The sequence below is a fragment of the Zingiber officinale genome, chromosome 8A (genome assembly GCF_018446385.1).
Source record: "Zingiber officinale cultivar Zhangliang chromosome 8A, Zo_v1.1, whole genome shotgun sequence".
Classification (NCBI taxonomy): domain Eukaryota; kingdom Viridiplantae; phylum Streptophyta; class Magnoliopsida; order Zingiberales; family Zingiberaceae; genus Zingiber; species Zingiber officinale.
In genome coordinates, this window is record NC_056000.1 from 43258552 (window position 1) to 43278979 (window position 20428).

General features: G+C 36.1%; 3 protein-coding genes across 3 annotated transcripts; 2 read left to right on the forward strand and 1 right to left on the reverse strand.

Annotated features, from left to right (window-relative positions):
* The first annotated feature begins 13 nt into the window (after nt 1-13).
* LOC122008695 (DNA repair and recombination protein RAD54-like) lies at nt 14-12257 on the forward strand. Its single transcript, XM_042564524.1, has 21 exons — nt 14-513; nt 2055-2438; nt 2726-2812; nt 2932-3172; nt 3282-3407; nt 3595-3651; nt 3730-3816; nt 4882-4977; nt 5642-5692; nt 7610-7684; nt 7787-7873; nt 8706-8797; nt 8872-9004; nt 9815-9934; nt 10014-10127; nt 10205-10288; nt 10624-10701; nt 10778-10836; nt 10920-11121; nt 11218-11316; nt 11675-12257. The coding sequence occupies exons 1-21, from the start codon at nt 287-289 to the stop codon at nt 11978-11980; spliced, it is 2805 nt and encodes a 934-aa protein (XP_042420458.1). The 5' UTR covers nt 14-286; the 3' UTR covers nt 11981-12257.
* A 1449-nt stretch (nt 12258-13706) lies between these two features.
* Nucleotides 13707-14475, forward strand: LOC122011445. Its single transcript, XM_042567836.1, has one exon. The coding sequence runs from the start codon at nt 13825-13827 to the stop codon at nt 14209-14211; it is 387 nt and encodes a 128-aa protein (XP_042423770.1). The 5' UTR covers nt 13707-13824; the 3' UTR covers nt 14212-14475.
* Nucleotides 14476-15909: 1434 nt separating this feature from the next.
* Nucleotides 15910-16651, reverse strand: LOC122011455. Its single transcript, XM_042567848.1, has one exon. It carries the CDS (start codon nt 16605-16607, stop codon nt 16080-16082), a length of 528 nt encoding a protein of 175 aa, XP_042423782.1. The 5' UTR covers nt 16608-16651; the 3' UTR covers nt 15910-16079.
* Between the last annotated feature and the right edge of the window lie 3777 nt (nt 16652-20428).

The following is a 20428-nucleotide window of genomic DNA, read 5'->3' on the forward strand; positions in this document are numbered from 1 at the left end:
TTTTAGTATTTCAATTGTTTAATGATTCTTGTAATAATGTCAATACAACAAAAGTAAATAATATTTTTTTTGCAATAAATTATATATTGTTTTGATAATAAAAATATTTTGAATTAATTAAAACATTATTGTAGATTTAAACTATTAATCTAAATATATTTGGATCAGGAAACGAGAATCGTGAAAAGCATCGGTATCTCGTTTCCTTTATTTGGCCGAATTGCCGCCAAAAAATTGCTTCACTTGCAAGCTCGCAACCTGCGAAGCGGCGGCGGTGACGGCGACAATGGCGTCCAAACAAGAAGAAGAAGAGAAAGAAGAAGAAGAGAGAGAAGGGGAAGAGTTCGCATCTTCCGATTCCGAGCGAGGCGAGGAAGGATCTGATTACGAAGAGCAAGATGATGAAGAAATCGAACAAGAAGGCGACGAACCCGAGGAGAACCAAGCGTGCTCCTCTGAGTCTCCCTCGTCCGATCAGGATAGGAAGTCCCAGAACGTTGCTGCCCTTTTGAGGTAAACTACCTTTTCTCGGCCTCGCGTTGCCGCTCGTAGCGCAAGTGGTCGGTGGGATTGCGGAATTTAGGGTTTCGATCGTTACTGAAATTGATCATTTCCGGGGGCTTCCGATCTTTGTTGATGAGATTAAAATGCTGTCTTTTACCTCTGTTATTTTGCTCGGATTTGGATGGCTATCAGTAGTTGTATCTCATCGCCATGCCCAAGCTACACTCCACTTTTTACCGTTATTTTTACGGTTCACAGTGTTGTTATTATAAGGATATGCTTTTCTCGTTTGGAAACTTAGTAGAAATGTAAATAAGACGGAGTAGATTGAAATGTAATCAAATGAATGTGCTCCATGTACATAATTTTGGTTAAATATTATGTTAGACATTCATGATAATAAGTGCTGGATTGATGTCATTCTAGCACATCTTTAAGTTCGTATCAACACTAGCATGAGACCACGGGTTTGACAACTCTGGTAAGATAGATGTCAAATCACCCCATGTAGATTGAAACAGGTGCGCCTAGGTTATGGAAATCTACCCCTATCACAAAGCATGACAAAATAAAACGTGGAGAATTGCCTCGCATGCAAATGCACCAAGAATAGGCCACAAGAAATACATTATATGCACTAAATACCTTGTATGCAATCGAGAATTACCCTGACTAACACTGTAATATGGCAAACACAAAGAAGACACAAGAAAAGTCCACAAGTAATAAAACGTGGTTCAATGTGAGCCTAATTTAGAAAGAAAATTTGAATGTTTTAATATGAGAGAAAAAATAGAAAAACAAATTTGGGCAAACCCCCTTATGGAAATCAACGCAAGAACCTTCAATATGTCATTGTAGACATGGAGCTAATCCGAAGGACGTATCTGCTCTTGCCTGCATTCTTACCATAGAACTCATCAAGAGGTGCTTCACAATGCTGTACAATTCATCAGAGGGGCTAAAGAAGAGTGTAATACGATATGGTGGGGCTCATCGATTTGTGTTATATAATCCAAAATTGATATACCAAAGAGAGTTCAACTAAAATATTGAGTTTATCAGTTTGATTTAGGTATGTAAGCTAGGTAAAATTCTCTATTTTGGTTTGAACCTATGCATACCATTCTGAATTAAATCATCTGGTTTTATATATATATATATATCAATTTAGTTTTATTTGTTCTTACTATACTGAATGGTTCCCACCCTAATGTAACCATCCTCAATTAGGCAGAGTGGCAAAATAATAACAGTAATAATGCAGGGAAGTGGGATTCATTCAACTATACAAGTTCGTACATACATTTTAACCTAAGAAATAAAGTCTGCAGATCTTTGACTGTGATACTAGTTGAGGTTATATAAAAGCAAGGTTTTCATTGTTACATGGGATAATAGAAATAACAATTTCTACATATCATAACTGGTAGTTGCTCAGCAGAACATTTAATTAGCCCTGGACATCATTCTCTATCTTGATTTCATGTTTGTGAAATTTGTTTTGTGTTAGCTTACTTAATTTTTCTGATCTTTGCTTTATTTGTCAGAGGAAATCTTCATGTAAGAAGGCAGCCACTTATTCCACGAATTCTCTCTGTCTCTGATGGAGCAGCAGTGGCTAGAAAACCATTTAAGCCACCGTGCTCCAAAAGATACAAGGATCAAAATGATGAACTATCTCGACGGCTTTGGGCTCGTAAAAGGTTTGTTCCATGGGGTTCATCAGCACCAAGGAGACCATTGGTAGCCATTGACTACATTCAGCATCCACCTAGCATTAATAGTGATGATCCTGAAAGAGAAGATCAGCTTCTGCCACCTGGGATAGAGCCTTTAATTTTATGGCAGGCAGATGGAACAGACAAAACAAATGATTTACCTCAAATTGAGGTAGATGCCTTACTTGTTCGCTATCTTCGTCCTCATCAAAGGTATTGTTTTTTTTTTGCTTCTCTTCCAGATGACCATCTTGTCTGTAGATAAATCTTCATGTTTTCTTTTACCATGTGTTAATATGGTTTTGGTCTTTTGGACCTGTTCAGTTGTTTAAATGTAACTATCTCTTTATCTAGTCAAGGTAGGGTATCAATTTAGTTGCTATGAAGTGAGCTGAGAACTTCAGCTGAACCAAATACAAAATGATATTTGGAATCAAGGCCACCTAATGGGTGTGTTTGTAATGCCCTCATATTAATGTGCAACCCCTCATATTTTGTAGGGAAGGAGTTCAATTTATGTTTGAATGTGTGTCTGGGTTATCTGGTTCTGATGGTGTCTCTGGTTGCATTCTGGCCGATGACATGGGGTACATGGCTTTATCTCATCTTTATCAAGAACAATAGTTTTTTTGTTGTTGATTCATGTGGTCTGCATAATCTAAATCTGATGTTTCTAATTACCTCAATTTTTTGTTAAACTTTTCAGTTTGGGTAAGACACTGCAATCAATAACTTTATTGTATACACTCCTTCGTCAAGGCTTTGATGGGAAACCAATGGTTAAGCGTGCAATGATTGTTACTCCCACAAGCCTTGTTAGCAATTGGGAATCAGAGATTGATAAGTGGATTGGACGAAAAATTAGAGTTGTTGCTCTCTGCGAAACTACACGAGCTGATGTTCTATCCGGGATTGAAAGTTTCCTAAACCCTTGCAGTGCTTTTCAGGTTTTTTTTCTCTTTTTTTCTTTGAAAGTTCCATCAAGCCATAAATTATTGATGAGTATCGCAGTTTAAGGGATCAAGTTTATGGTTCTGATGCATGAATGTCTTTCAGGTGCTTATCATATCTTATGAGACATTCAGAATGCATTCGTCAAAGTTTGATAAAAATGGAAGTTGTGATCTTCTTATATGTGATGAAGCTCACAGGCTTAAGAATGATCAGACGCTAACTAATAGAGTATGGGATATTATTATTTTTTGAAAATGATATTCATTTGCTTCTTAACTTCTTTTCCATTATCTTGATTAGGGTTGCTATTCATTATCTTCATTTTGGCATGCACACTGATATACTCGACTTTTTCTTCACACACAATTTAAACCTCACCTCTTTCTTCTCTGTTACATCTCCTTTATTGAATTAGGCATTGGCTGCTCTTCCTTGTTTAAGGCGTGTCCTATTGTCAGGAACACCAATGCAGGTAGCCTGATTTTTTGTTCTTATAATGCAAGAGTTTTCTATGAGTTTATTATATCTCAACTGTTTTTCTTTCCTGCAGAATGATCTTGAAGAATTTTTTGCCATGGTAAACTTTACAAATCCAGGAATTCTAGGAGATGCTTCATATTTCCGACGATACTATGAGGTGACTTGATGTTTGATACCTTGATAAAGTATTTTCTACATGAATGTTGTGTGTACATTTGGCTATGGTCTGGCAAAAGTATGAAATTTGTGTTTCTTTTTGATGGTTCTAATGGAAAATATCAACTTATAGTTTTGCTTTGCAATAACATGAAACTTTTAGTCAATGAACTTGCCCCTTTAATCATGTGGAAGATGTTAAAAATCACAAAAGATTAAAATCTAAAATCATGAAGCTCAAAATTTAGAATCTTTATCAAACTCTTTTTACACATTAATTTTTGTGAAATATTTTTTTTGTTTAATCTAAAATCCTTGACTTCTGGACATGATTTTTGGTTTGAAAATGGAGCTCACTTTGCAATACCTCAGAATACTAGTTTTATTCAATTTAGTCTGATTTTCCTGGAATTCATTATTTCAGTTCCCATCCAACTTATACTCTATTGGAGAAAATTTATGATTATATTACGGCTTAAATACTGCTTGAAAAAAATCATTCTGAAATATAAATTAATTAAACTCGAATAGAAACCTTGGCGTAATTAATACCTACATATAATTACTTAAGAGATTGATTGAAGGCAATGCTTGACAATAGAAATAAAGAACAGAAAAAAGAAATATCCTGCTATTCCATACTGGCTGATTCCAATCTGGTTTAGTTAATTTGGTTTGTGATGTTTCAAATTTCATAGTTATCCAATCTATCCTTTCTTGTGCTTTATCAATGAACTTATCATACTTAGGTTGCACTTAAAACAGCTATTTACAATCTAATTGAGTATAGTGAAGTCCCATACATTATATAACCTATTGTTGTCATGCAATTTCTAGATTGATTTTCTATGTAAGCAGGAGGCTCTGGATTGCACTTCAATTCAACTTGCTTTGTTCATGTCTGCATTTTTAAAATCTATTTCTATAGTTGATTGATGAATTTTAAGTAATTTCAAGTTCAGCTCATGAGAGCTAGTTCTTGAACAAGTTAATTAATATTCTGTTTAGAGAATTATGTAGCTTTTATCATTGCGTTTGTTTCCTTATTTTCTTGTCCTACTTCAAGGCACCAATAATTTCTGGACGAGAGCCAACAGCAACTCTAGAAGAAAGGAAGTTGGGTATTGAGAGATCAGCAGAACTGAGTGCAAAAGTAAATCAGGTAATTCTTTGGAAAACAGTGCTAATCTTGCATCATGCTGCTGAAAACTTAATTACACTGCACTACAACAAGATGTGGTCATCAAATATATGTACTAATGTACCCTGAGATGCCTGTATAGAGAACATAGAGATGGGGCAATCATGATTGCATATATACCAATTTAAACTCCTAGAAGAAGCTCAAAAATTCTAGACATCATCTATGATATCCTTTTTTTCTTGAAGAGTATATATGTGAGTGGTAGTACAACTATTTATCAGGATATGTGAGTCTAGATGCATGATGTAGTATACCAAATTTCTTGGAGAGTGATAGCAACATGTAGATGCATTTAAATATTTATGAGAGTGAAACTGTTTGCTGTTTAGAAATAAGATGTATTATGACAGTAGCATCAGCAGGGAACGGTGGTTCTCTAATCATGGTATGAACAACCATCTTAGAGATAGTGCCTACACTACAAAATCTCTTTATGAGATTTTACTCATTATATAAAACTAATTTGCATAATTGTTTTTCTTGTTTGTGTCTCTATAATAGCTCCATAAATTTTAAATTTCTACAAAGCATAATAGAACAGTTTCTCAAAACTGGTTTGTGAATACGCACTTTATTGCAAAATTCCTTGTGCTTACTTGTGATCTATTTTGTCATATTTCAGTTTATACTTAGAAGGACAAACACATTGTTGTCAAATCACTTACCACCTAAGGTATGCTGTCTCTTCTTATAACCTTGAAATTTACTTTGCCAAAGATGAGCTTAAAATTCTATCTTAAGATAAGTGATGCTCTTCTTGACAAGGTTTACAACTCTGCACGTTCAGTTATTTTGCTGTTTATAGGACAATGATTGATAATGACACAGAAGCTTTCTGCTGAGATCAAGTGTTGCACATTCTTCTAGATCATACTTTTATGCATACCACAGGCACAATTCCCAACTTATGTATTTGCACTTGTAGTCTTGGACTTAAATATTTGGTAGGATTTTTGTGTATTCCCATTTTCTCTATTAAATGCATAAACACCAGAAGAGCAGTAATCATTAGTTATAAGTACATGCTATCAGCACTAATTAGTTAATATCTGCTATTGGCACTAAGGAGGATTTTTCTTCCGTTTCATGTAGCTAAGCTTCCTTAATAGAGAACAATCACAAATTTGAATAGTAATGTACAACCCAGCATCTTGAAATAAAGTTCCCAGTTTTGCAATATTGGAAGAGAGCCCCACTATATTTGTTGTTAGGGAGAATAGATTTTACGTTTCAATAGAAAAGTTGATAGAGACCATAAGTGGCACTCACATGTCTGTTGTGACATGTCTTTTACTAGCTGTTAAATTTCAAGTATGCTTCCTTTTTGTGATGCACAATTATTATGCTCAGGCTAAAGTTCAATTGGAAAAGAGAATTTCAGTTTCTAAGAGACGAAAAAAAGTCACCTCCTATGTTGCTTAGAGCATAGGAGATAATATTTCTTTCAATGTTGTAAATAGTGGTAGGCGGTGACGGGGTGGTCAGTGGCCGCCTACCGCCTAGGTGGTTGAATTTTTTTACTATTTTTTATACATAATATTATAAATAATAATTATTTTTTATAATATTTACATTTAATCAAATATATTAATTAAAAATTAAATATTTAGTCTTAATATTTTAAAATTATATATATATATATATATATATAATGGGATAATTTTATTAGGTTTTAATTAAGTCTATTTAAATTATTCCAATCGTAATTAGTAGTTGATTAAAATTATTAATCTAAAATAATTTAATTAAACACTAACTTACAAGTAATCCGCGTACCCTATTTTGGCAGGGCGACGAGTTTGATGCTCGTCTGGACCGCATGACGAGTTCGGACGCGTCGTTGAGCCCGAGCAACGTGTCTGACTTGTTGCTAGATCAGGATGACGCCTTCGGGCTCGTCGTTGAGCTCGGGCAACACATTCGGACGTGTCGCAGGGCCCGAGCAACGCGTTTGGGCTTGCGCGATGCGTCCAAACTAGTCGCCAGGCTCAAGCGATGCGTCCAGGCTCATCGCGATGGCGAAATGGCAAGCACGACGGCTCCTAAGGTGGTGCAATTGATGCCCGCCTAGGCCGCTTCGACCGCCATTTAGAACACTGATTTCTCCCAAATATTTGTGGTCCCCACATCTATGCCACTTCTCAAATATCCTAAGTTTCATAATTAATCTCACCAACCCAATATTTATGGGTCCCATTTATCAAATATCCCACTCAAATATTCCAAATTTCACACTCAAATATCTCACCAACTAAATATTTATGGGTTCCATTCTCATTTTATTAATTTACATTTAATCCCAAATATCCCCTGCAGGCCCACTTCACTGTCATGCTACAGTGTTGTTGTTTTTTTTTTTAAAAAAAAAAAAACAGAAATCACCAGGCAAAACTCTATGCCCGGTGATTTAATACCCTCACTTTTATTCTCTCCAATGGGAGATATTTGAAGTGAGGGGATATTTGTTGAAATATCCCCTTCAAATATCCCTCATTGTGGTTGCCCTTATATATACATATATTTTATTTTTTTTCATTTTTATTTTTAAATAATTTTAATTTTTAATACGAACTTGATTATTATAATGCAGATAATTGAAGTGGTATGTTGTCGATTGACTCCTCTGCAACTTGAACTCTACAACCATTTTATTCAATCAAAAAATGTCAGAGCTCATTCTTGTGAATATGTACTACCTTTTATTTGTGAATTCATTAAGTAATTTTACTAATGAGAGGTTTTTCTTCAATATTTTTCATTTCTATAGGTTAAGAGAGTCATATCTGAAGAGATGAAGCAATCCAAAATTTTAGCATATATAACTGCTCTAAAGAAGTTATGCAATCATCCAAAGGTAAATACTGATCATTGCAACTTGTTTGGCAAACATAGCTCCATGACATTATCACAATAAAAGTAGAGTATGCGCCATTTTTATTAGCCTTTTAATTTGCTTTCATTCTGCAAGTGATTGTTTTGAGTTCATTGTTAAACATTGAGATCTATTCCATATAAGCTACTCATTATCTGGTGGCTCATATTGTCCAGCATCAAAGTGTTTATTAAGAATAAAGAATGGAGATCCTATGTGTGGGCATACATATTGCTAGCACATTGGTATGAATTATTTCTTTATGTGTTGTTTGACACATTCAAGGTGTTTAGTATTTGCTGCTTGTGACTGTCAAGTAGATCATCTCAAGTTTTTTTGTTGTTTAACTTTCTATTTCTATTTCTTCAATGCTTGGAAGAAGATGGTTTCCAAGGCACTTTGGAAATTTTCTTAGACATAGCAAACCATATTTGTAAGGTTTAAGTCTTTATCAACCTCTTAAATTTAGGTGATTACAGTTAGTGATTGAACTTTCAAAAGTATGCAGTTGGAAATGTCAGTAGATGATGGCACAAGAGATGCCTTTGTATCTCAACTATTTGCCCTTTTGCAGTCTACTACTTGGTTCTTATCTCACCATTTTGCTTTATGTAAGGCTCCAATGCTGGCAATACCTTGGTAATTTAGTCACTTTTTAATATGGTATATACGAGTTAAACTTCCAAAGAATCGTTTTAGTCATTAATTAAAATATGCTCATATTATTTATTGTTCTGGTCTCTTGCTTTCTCTTTTTTGTTGGCTCTTAATTTCTATTTACTGCCATATAATTGTTTTTCCTTTCTTTGATCAGCTCATATATGATTCTATCAAAAGTGATAAATCAGGAACATCAGGATTCAGTGACTGCATACGATTTTTTCCTCCTGAATTATTTTCTGGAAGGTATAATCAAATACTATTTTATTTGATTACTAACCTCAATTTTTCATTTGTCCTTGATTTTAATTCTTTAATAGATCTGGTACCTGGACTGGTGGTGCTGGAGTATGGGTGGAACTATCTGGAAAAATGCATGTCCTGGCACGACTACTTGGACATCTTCGTCAAAAGACAGATGACAGAATCGTTCTTGTATCCAACTATACTCAGGTGCATTCTTGTAGATAGTTAACTTCACTTGCCAAAGTGCTAGACCCCTTTTTCTTTCTTGGTAATAAATGAAGAAAATTAATTGCTAATATGCAACTCGGAAAGAAACTAATTGTTGTCAGCTTATCCAATTTAGTCTCCTTAATCTGCTTTTTTACGTGTACTTTACTTTAGTATTCAAGATACTCTTGCAATATTTATTGTTTTCCTCTTTTTTTGTTAAATATTTCTTGTTTTCCTGTTTCATGGGTTCAGTTAGTTCGCATGGAATGATTTGAGTTATATTGAAAACAATAATTTTTTTAGCTTATATACATGATCAAACACTATTCTCATGTAGCAGCCATCAGATCCTTGTGCAGCACAATGACAACTTATGCATACACAAGCCAAGTGTTGAACTTTTTCTTAGTCGTTTTGTTGGGGGCATTCTGATCATTTTAGATGTATTTCCAAGCACCTTCCTGTTTTGCCTTAGTTTTTAGTCAGCGGGGATTTGTCAAGGTAGCATCAAGATGTCCACGATATATAGCTCTTTTTAGAGAAATAACGAGGACATGACCTCTGGTGTATAGAGATGATTAACAAAGTTAAGTCCTAGATGCAGCTTTTATGGTTAGACAATGCTTTAGGTTTCTTTCGATGGATAAGCAAAACTTTCTTTAAAATTCATGTTCAGTTGGAGTTCTGCCATGGCATATTTTCCCTTTCATAATTTCTAGTCATTTGTTTTGTGTGAATATTTCTTTGCCATACTCCCATGTTCAGTAATGCAATATGATTGAAGTTCATCCTCTGGAATTCCTTTAGACATTGGATCTTTTTGCTCAATTGTGCCGGGAAAGACGATACCCCTTTTTGAGGCTTGATGGAACTACATCCATTGGAAAAAGGCAGAAGCTGGTCAATTGTTTTAACGATCCATCTAAGGTTGGCAACTTCTTTATTTTGACCCACAGCAAATGTACAATCATTTTTTCATCATAATGATATGGCAGATTCCAAGCAGGATGAGTTTGCATTCCTTCTAAGCAGCAAAGCTGGTGGCTGTGGACTTAATTTGATTGGCGGAAATCGTCTGGTTCTTTTTGATCCAGATTGGAATCCTGCTAATGACAAACAGGTACTATTTTCACTAGACTGCCTTTCTACATGCTATAAGGGGTGGTAATTTTCAGATTGTTTCTGTTCTCTTTGAAGGCTGCAGCAAGAGTGTGGAGGGATGGACAAAAGAAGCGAGTCTATATCTATCGATTCTTAAGTACAGGAACCATAGAGGAAAAGGTTTGAAAATTTAAATTTATGGCATAATATATCCAGGAAATAAAATATTTCACATTGCAATTTCATTTTAAAATTTTTGTTTCTGAGAAACCTCGTGAATAATATTCCTTAATAGACTCAAATTCTAACTTGAGTGCAACCAGATTGGTCAGTTTAAGAAATCATTTGGGCCTGGTTAGTTGCCTGCTGTGCACGTAAAGTCGTAAACATGAGTTTGTAGAGCGTCAAATATCCGTAATCAGTAGAGTTTCAAACCATAAACTCACAGTCAAAAGTTTCACTGAAGTAGAATTCAGTTTGTAATGAGAATGCAATACTGATACAACCTTCTTTAGGTGTACCAGCGTCAAATGTCGAAGGAAGGACTTCAGAAAGTTATTCAGAAGGAGCAAGCAGAAAGTGAGATGCCACAAGTGTGTAATTGTCCCAAGCTTTTACCCTACTTTCCTTTCTAGCAGTTCCTGATGCTTGAGATACATGTTATTGCAGGGGAACTTTTTCTCTGCAGAAGACCTGCGTGATCTTTTTACTTTTCATGAAAATGTCAGGTAGTTCAAAATATTACTTTTCATGAAACTGTCTCTTAATTAACTAATTTAACGTTATGTTTGCTGACTCTAAATTCTGTAAGGTCTGAGATTCATGAAAACATGAATTGTGCGCGTTGCAAGAAAGAGCCAACAGCAATGGACAGAACTTCGAATGAGATAGAGTTAGATAATCTTGGGGGCTCATGTGAAGGAAAAGAGCAGCCCAATGTTGCGGTGAATGATATTGGTGGATTTGCTCAAGTTGCTGGATGTTCACATAAATTGCAAAGCTCACAGCGACAGGCTAGAACTTGTTTCCTTAAGCCTTGTATCATTTCTTATAAACAAAAAAAGCTAGAGGTTCGCTTACACTATTATCTTTTCTCTCACTGTTTTCAGCTCGGAACCCCATCTGAAGAAGATTTGGGAAGCTGGGGCCATCACCCAGACCCAGCAACTGTACCTGATGCAATTCTTCAATTGTCAGCTGGTGATGAGGTTTGTAACATCCAAGTAACTACTATATTGTGCCTTACATCGATAACTTTTTCGAAAACGAAGAAAAAAACTTACATGCATAATTGTTCCTCGTGTCTTGGCAAGTTCATGATTCCTATTATATAGTTCCTTGATGCCTTTTTAACTACAATAATGGCAGGATCAGGAATATTACTTTACAACATGTTTCTCTCCTATGACTGGATTTTATTTCGACACAGAAATTAATCGCAGGTGGCACAAGCATAGCCTGAAAAATCTTTCATTAACTTATTTAGTTTTTCGTTTTTTTCCTTCGACGCGTGAGTTCGCTGCTAAATCTAAACACAGATTTAACATGCTTGATTCTCCATTTCAGGTGGCATTTGTATTTACTAATCAGGTGGATGGAAAGCTTGTTCCTGTTGAATCTGCATCAAGATCCCAAAACCAGAACCAAACCTATGGGAACTTAATGGTGTCTGCAAACTTTAAACAACAAAACCATAACACTCGCCAAAAGAGTTTAGCGACTGTAGGCACCACCGTGTCGTGGGAGTCAAAGTCGATAAGAAGAGCATTGCCCAAATTACATGCGATTGAGAAGCCTAATGCTTCTTGTGGCGGTCTATCCTCCCTCAAAAGGACACCTACCTCTGATTTGTCTGACGATGATTTCACTTAAACCAGCTTGTTTGATCCTTCATTAAACCGAAACTGATCCTCTGCCGCCACACTCAAATCGGTATATACCACAGAAACAAAGTTGCAGATACTCAACACATTGGTGAAGGTCCCTTCTATATCTATAATCAAACGAGCCTCTTTTTCTTGTTTTTTCATGTCGCAGTCATCATTATTATCATGTTTTTGCATAAAATTGTCATCTTGCGATAAGCATTGTAAACTACATAGTTGAGGTTATTCGGTTTGTATTAATTTTGTAATATGAAAAGAATTAATTTTAGTGTTGTAGCATAACGCCCATAATTAATATAATAAATAAAATTATTTTAACGTAATTAATATTATAATACATGAATAACTAATTTAATTAAAATTATTCAAAGAGGATTAACTAATTTAATTAATTTAATAGAATTTTAACAAATTTTTGCAGTTTTCTTTGACCATGTTAGTAAGATTAGATCATTTATTTTATATAATAATGTTGCAATTTTTATTAAATTTAGTTTAATATAATTTTAATTAAATTGAAACATATCAAAGTGATTTTGACTATCATAATATTAAAATATTTTTCATTAAATTATCGTTAAATGGGTAATTTTGTATGCAGTTCCTATTGGTAAACAAATTTTTGCATGCAGTTCTCATCTATGAAAATTTTTGTTTTCACTCCCTAGTCAAATATCTTTACCTAATTACCCATGATATTTTTAGGTATAAAAAGTCTAAAAATCAGTATAAATCTTTTTAAATTGAGTATATTAACTTAGAATTTAGTATATTTTCTATCAAATTGAGTACGATTCTTTTTTTACCTCAAAATATACTTGATTTTAGTTTAATGTGCTGAATTTAATAGGAATTATATTCATTTTTAGACTATTTATACCGAAAAATATGAGAGTTAATTTCGATAGAGAATATACTCGATTCTATTATAGAGTACTAGATTATAGTGTAAAGTGCTGAATTTAATATGAATTATACTTATTTTTAGACTTTTTATATTTAAAAAATAAGAGGGACAATTTTGATAGAAAATATACTCGATTTTTAATATAAAGTACTGACTTTAAGAAGAATTATACTCATTTTTAGACTTTTTGTACTCAATTTTGAAATTTTTGTACCTAAAAAATTTGAGGGGCAATTTAGGTATCAATATTTGCATGAGGGAATTGAAACAAGTAATACTTTGTATGTAGGGAGTGGAAACAAAATTTTTTGGACATGGGGATTGCATGCAAAGTTAACATTGTGATTGGAGATTTTTCTCTAATTTACTGTTAAATTAAAGGGACTAAATTAAATAATTTGTTTTATCATTTTTATTTATATAACAAAATTAAATTAAATCACTATATCGAATTTTAAAAAAAATAATCTCCATATATTATACAATTTACCAAAGTTAGAAATATTTTTAAATTTAAAATAAAACAAAGCATTTTTATAGTCATCACCCTTTCATATTTTGCTCAGCAAATATGTTAAAAACTCTCAATTTAACTATTTAAATAAAATTTCCAGAACTTAATTAGATTTCATAAAATTATTGCAAATAAATATTATAACATTTCACACTACTACTAATTTGGAGTTTCATTAACCCACCATTCGAAGATCTCCGTCAGAAGTGCGTGGGGCCCCGGCTCTTGAGCAACAGACATTCAAATATCGGTAAGGTACCCAGAAGTGTATGTTTATTTACGTGCGTTTCCCTTCGCTCATCTCCCCCGTCAAAGCACCTGAAGGAGGGCGTCACTCCTATTCGGGATCTGTATCGGGCTCCGATTAGGGTTTGTTGAGGTTCCGCTCGGATCCATCGATCTCGCTTCCATGGCTCTGGAATGGGTGGCGCTGGGCTACACGGCCGGCGCGGAGGCGATCATGCTGCTCTTCCTTACGCTCCCGGGCCTCGACATTCTCCGCCGAGGGCTCGTCGCCGTCGTCCGCAGCGCCTTGAAGCCGCTCCTCGCGGTGGTGCCCTTCTGCCTCTTCCTCCTGGCCGACATCTACTGGAAGTACGAGATGCGGCCGACCTGCGAGCAGGAGCACGCGTGCTCCCCCTCCGAGCACGTCCGCCACCAGAAGTCCATCATGAAGAGCCAGCGCAACGCCCTCCTCATCGCCGCCGCGCTCCTCCTCTACTGGCTCCTCTTCTCTGTCACTGGCCTTCTGGTCCGCATCAACCAGCTCAACCAGCGCATCGAGAAACTCAAATGAACACGGCGATTTTCAAAATGCAGGCTTGGCCTTTCTATCACTTCGATTGTCATCGCCCAATTTCAATATTTTAATGTTAAAAATATAGTTTTGATCGCATCCTGTTATTGCTAATCCATGCATCTTTTGATAGTTAAGATGGAATGCTATACGATCTTCGAAAATAATTGGATGATTGGCCTTTCTATCACTTTGATTGTTGTGGCCCAATTCCAATCTTTTGATGTTAAAAATATAGTTTCGATTGCATTCTGCTATTGTTAATTCATTCACCTTTTGATAATTAAGATAATCTTTTACAATAATTGGATGATTCACAGCAAAATTGGCAATTTCATATATTGTTCTTTTAAGGAATCTCATCGAACTTTAATTTTTTTTGTCTATTCTATTTCTTCTATTAATTCTTACGCTTGTTGGTTCGCTTCCTTCTTTTAATGAAAATTCACTTTTTGCTTGTATGTTCCCTTGTGAGGAACGCAGAACAACACATTTGTCAGATCCACAATGCACTTTGAGTTTTTGTTGACAATATTGGAATTTAATCTCCTCCCCATGTTTGTGATAACTTGTAAGCAAATAAATTTGTTGAAGTTCTTTTGACACCATATCTAGTTTTATGAAAACTCTGCTTGCTTATCTGTACCCTTGTGAGGAATGCAGAACTTCATACTTGCTCAGATGTATAATACACCTTCAGTTTTTGTTGCTACTTTTGATCAAGGGAATTAACCCTTGATCAACAAATCTTTGCTCGATTTAATAAATTTGTCGAAGTTTTTACAGATATTACCGGTCTTCATTTTTGACACCATGGCTAGTTTATCAAGAACTTCACTTCTTCCCTCATGTTGAAATGCTTAACTTCATATTTCATCAGATCTATACTGCACTCAAGTTCTTGCTGATATTCTTTATGATACCATATATAGTTTAGCAAAAACTTAAGTGTTCGTATACTTCTTCCCTTGCGTTAATGCGTTGCACTTCAAAGTAAAATTGCTCAATTTCCTAATTGCATTGCCGATCTTCCTTCGATACCATGATGTTTTATCAAAAACTTCAGTGTCTTACATCTCATTCCTTGTGTGGAATGCAGTAACCCCATACTTGTTGCATTCGATCTATTGCCATATTGTTGAAAGGTTAACTGACCTCATTTTTTTCGGTACAAACATCGCCACCTCACTGATCTGTATGCTCATCTTTGGATTAGTAAATTTGTTTGAACTCTTTGCTGATCATTGCAAATGTTCTTGTTATTGTTGATTTTTTTCTTTTGCAGATCTGTTTCTTTAGATATGTTTAGTTCATTCTATAGACTTGAAGTAGTTCCTTCAAATCTAAACATCTTGTTTGGTTCTTACAAAATTCTAATTTTAATTTTTTAAAAGACAAATTTGTGAAATAGAAATTTATCATTATCCCTTCTATAATCATGTTAGAATTGGAGTTTAGCAGAATATTGAATTGATGAAAAAGCTTATAAAGCTGGACAAGAAGATATCAGCAATCAATATATTCTTGACAGAACCTGCTGCAATGAAAATACAATTTAACACGAAAGAACAGGAAGCTCTCTATTATATGATTCAAATATCCATCACAAAAATTTGTGTCACGGGGTAGGATTGTGCTTTTCGAATTACTTTGATGAAAAATTTTTATAGTGAGAATTAATCGGATGAAAAAAATCCATCACAAAAAATACAGGACATCGTTATTATTATTTTTTTTTATCAAACTTGAGTTTAGATTAAGCTAAATGATGATCTATTACAGGAGATTTATCAAATTTGAATGGAAAAAAGGAGCAAACTCGAAAGTGAGTAAATAAATTTTAAAAAAGCAAGTCGCTACTATCGAAGTTACCGTACTGGCTTTTCTCGCCGACGATCTGCCGGCGACTGTGCCTTCACCGCGTCCCTTGCCACCCCGCATATTCCGACGGCATGGCGCGCCCATGTCTTGCCTGCCTTTCTCCTCAGCATCATCGCAGGGAAAGCAGAGCAGGACGGGGGCGGAGTGGCCGTGGCTGCCGCCGCCTCCCTCCGCCGGGCTCCGCCGCCGCCGATGATCCTCTCCAGCTCCCTCGTTATCCTCTCTATCTCGTACGAGTCCATCAACGGCACGACGCCGGCCGTTCCGGGCTCCTCCTCCTCCTCCTCCGCCGTCGCCGTGGAGCCGGTGGTGATAGCCTCTCTCTTGAACCGCGACGGCAGCCGCGGCCGCCGGTGATTGAGTCGGCTTAGGTCGGTCTCCGACACGGTGTCGCGGGCGTCGACGGCGCCGGAGCCGTGCTTGTAGTTGTACCACGCCCAAGCGGACGCCTTGGGCATCGCCAGGCGATCGGCGTCGGCGGCGGAGCTTCTTCGCCTCGCCCAATTCCAATTCATGGTCGCATTAATCGCGTGGTTCGATTTGACTGCACTACTTCTTCGTCCTATTTTTCCTTTTTGTTTTTAAAAAAAAAAAATTATCAAACAAGTATAATTAATTTTGTCTTTTTTCTAAATCAATCTAATTTAAACAAAAAATGATATATTTACACTGATTTTATTCATTTATATTTTTTCCCCTTGTTTTTTTTTTGCACGCAACGCGTTGGCCCCACCTAGTTGGTCACGCATTTGGGCTTGGGCTATGTTTGCTCATGCAGCCCATCAGTAACGGGCTTATAGTCAATTTTGACTCGTCCAGTTTCCTCAATTTGATTGCATAACTCGCCTAGCTCGAATCTCATTCTCATTCGGCGCGGTAAAATTGCTCGACTAAACGTATCTTGATTCGCTCGGTTGGAGTCGATGACTTAATTTGTCAATCGACCTGCATGATAAAACATGACTGTCTCGAAATGCAAAGGATGAATTAGATTAGAAATTGCGACACCAAGCCAAGTGTATATTCGGTGAATAACTAACGATCGAGTGATTGTCATTTGGACTAAGAGGATGTTAGGCTGAGCTTATAAATTCTCTAAAATGGTTTATAAGTTCTTCAAATTTGTTTAATAAAATTTTTTTCAAACAGCTTATAAGCTGTCAAAATAAATTATTTTTGAGCTTATAAGTTGTTTTTAAAAAAGTATGAAAGATCCTATTTTTAAAAAAAAATCTTATTTTAATAATTTTCTTCTCTAAAATATCCTTATATAATTTCATAAATCCTCATCTTATCCTCTCTAAATTTTTATAAACCTAATATCTTTCTATTTCCACCGACTTCTCTTCCAGCGCTGTGTCATCTTCTCTGCCAACATCTCTTTCCAATTTTCTCTCCCCCGGTGCAGAAAGTCGCCCAAAACTGTCTATTAATAAAAAGCCGAAAGCCCTCAATTAATAGTATTATACTCTTTTTGATAATTTTATTAATAAAAAGATCTTATAATATCAAACACAATACCTTTAAGTTGATTATAATAAGTTTACCCAAATACTTTAACAATTTATTTTTAAAATAAGACCTAACGACTTATAAACTTCTAAAACAAAGTTGTACAAGCTTATAAGTTGTTTTTAATAAGTTTAGCCAAATACCTATTAGAGTATCCACATCAAAATCCTCATCCAAAATCTAAAATTTAAAGTAAAAAATTATTTTATTAAATTTAGATATCCATTTTCACTAAATAATACATCAATTTTCTTATAATTTACCATATATTTTTTTTTCATTTCTTCATTTTTATTATTAGATGGAGGAGAGAGAAATCTTTTATTATTAAAGAGAGGAGAAAGAAATATTATTTTAATATTTAAGAAATGAAATTAGTTTACTAAATTTAGAAAATTATTATTATTGTATATTTAGGAAATGAATAGAATAATTGATAAAGATATTTTAAAATGTAATATTTAAAATAGAAGTTTAGTTTTGGGTAATCCATATGAATGCTCTTAAGGTTTAAAAATATTCAAACATTTAGATATCGAAAAGAAAATCATGTTAGACATCGCTAGTTTTCACCATGTTAAATTAACTATGAAAAAAATAAAAAAAACAGTTAAAATAAATATTAAAAGCATGATTTATTAGTAGACGAACCCGAATTAATCGGGCGAAACATGAACATTATATAAAAAAAGATTTATTAAAGTACTCATTAAATATTTATACACAATATTATTTATTGAATAAAAAATATGGCCTCCCATATGTTTTTTGTCAACAAGTGTCGGCAATTAATTATATTTATTAAACCAATTATTGTAATTTTTAATAAATTTGGTTAGGCAGATTTGATAGCACAATAACCAACTAATTGGACCCACTTCATGATTATCAATAGAAGACGAAATGGACAAAAAAAAATCTAATTCTGAATCTCCTCATTGATATATGACCTTGGCCCCATCGTATGTCACTTATAAGCTTGACCTTAACCTAACACCCATCGTCCGCGATCTCACCCCACCTTGTCCGTGTCCGGTGTCGTTGTTCGATCCCGATGATCAAGCAAAATAGTAATAGAGGAATGCAATTCCACTTAAAAGTATATTTGTGGAATTGCAAGTAGCATTATTGGTTTTGAATGCTTAATGATGGTTGGAACAAATTTTTTCCCTTTTTTTTAAAAAAAATGGAATTAAGAAATTGTTATTGGACAAACCCTAGTCATTAATTCAAATGATTATATTAATGGAGAGTGGAAGATAAGGATTCCAAGTAGGGAGGTCACATTAATTGAAGGCACTCGTGCACCTTCTCAAGTCTTTATCATAATCAAATAATTACATTAATAGTATATATTTAAAAAAACTAATTTGTTATTAAAGACATAATTATGAGATTTCGTGTGCCTAAAAACATCGAAATTGTAGTAATAATAAAAAATATTATTAGATATTATTTGTCGGTGAAGTAATTATATATACACACTCATGATTAGGGATGATGATTTATTGACGAGTCATATTAATAATAAATATTATCAACAATAACTATTATTAAGAGTTAGTTTTCTTCCCATATCTAAACATGTTGACTGATCCGATCTGAAAGCTGAGTCAGACGGGTCGTCGGGTGAGATGGCGAGAATATTGACGAAGTAGCGACGTCCCGGAGGGGGGTGTGCTGAGATGGCTCCCGTGTTGATCAAGTCTTCAGAAGTCCTCTGGTCAACGCTACCTGCATCCAGTGACCGGGTTGACCCGGCCCCCGGTACCCCGATACTCGAGGCAGATCCAACGAATATATGAGTACAAGACTAAGCCATGAAATAATGAAAATACATATGAAATATGAACGAGAAACGTACCCTGGCTCAGGGGGGCGCTCTCGGATGGGACGCGGCTCGAGTTGTCGCGACCCGAAAGAGTAGATGACTCCGATCAAGCTGGAGAGATGGATCTGATGACGAGAAGCTGAACGAAGCACGGACCCGGAGGACGAGCTGCAGATCTGGATATAATACCGGCACGTAGGCCGGGGGTACTAGCGGCACGCAGGCCTGGACACGAAGTCAGCATACAGACTGGGAAACGAGATCGACACGCAGGCCGAGACAAAATATCGGCACGCAGGCCGGGACAAAACACCGGTACGCAGACCGGGACAAAACACCGGCATGCAGACCGGGACATAAAAAATATCATACAAGTAATGACAGAATATAACGACAACGCGGACTCGGAGGCCCGACCGGCATCAACGATACCCGACGATGCGGACGATCCAGAAGTGGCATGAGATGAAGCAGTACGAGAAGCAACGCTGCAGCGTCCTGGAGGAGACCGCTGGTGAGACCATGCTTGGCTGTACTGCAATCCAAAGGGCGACAGCCAGAGGCTATGGGCGCCGACTGCTAGCGTCACTGGCAGTATGCACGAACAGGAGAGGAAGCAGCGACATCCGAGGAGGAGGATGGCAGCATAGCGAGGAGAAGGAAGGAGGAGGCGGTGCTGTGACCGGCGTTGTGAGGAGAAGGAGGAAGAAGATGGAGGGGCGGTCGCCTTAGCTATGGAGAGGAAGAGGGAGGATCTGTCGCCGATGTTGTGAAGGTGGCGGTAAAGGTGGCTGGAGGTTGCTACCAGCGAGAGAGGAGCAGTGGCCGGTCAGGCGGCGGCGTTGCGAGGAGTGCTCGGGGGCAGCGAGCTTGGTCCAGTGGGGATGGTGTCTTCCGGCGTGTGATGGTGGCTTGGAGGAGAGGTGGAGTGGCAGCTGTTGGCCGGCGCCGACGAGGAGCCTCGCGTGAAGGGGCTGGCGGCGAGAGAGAAAG

Bases quoted from the DNA above. Each gene is read 5' to 3' on its own strand.
- LOC122008695 (XM_042564524.1), top strand. From the start codon at position 287: ATGGCGTCCAAACAAGAAGAAGAAGAGAAAGAAGAAGAAGAGAGAGAA. The intron at 2,439-2,725 runs GTATTGTTTTTT...CATATTTTGTAG, and splicing joins TATCTTCGTCCTCATCAAAG to GGAAGGAGTTCAATTTATGT. The intron at 10,837-10,919 runs GTAGTTCAAAAT...AAATTCTGTAAG, and splicing joins ACTTTTCATGAAAATGTCAG to GTCTGAGATTCATGAAAACA.
- LOC122011445 (XM_042567836.1), top strand. From the start codon at position 13,825: ATGGCTCTGGAATGGGTGGCGCTGGGCTACACGGCCGGCGCGGAGGCG.
- LOC122011455 (XM_042567848.1), bottom strand. From the start codon at position 16,607: ATGAATTGGAATTGGGCGAGGCGAAGAAGCTCCGCCGCCGACGCCGAT.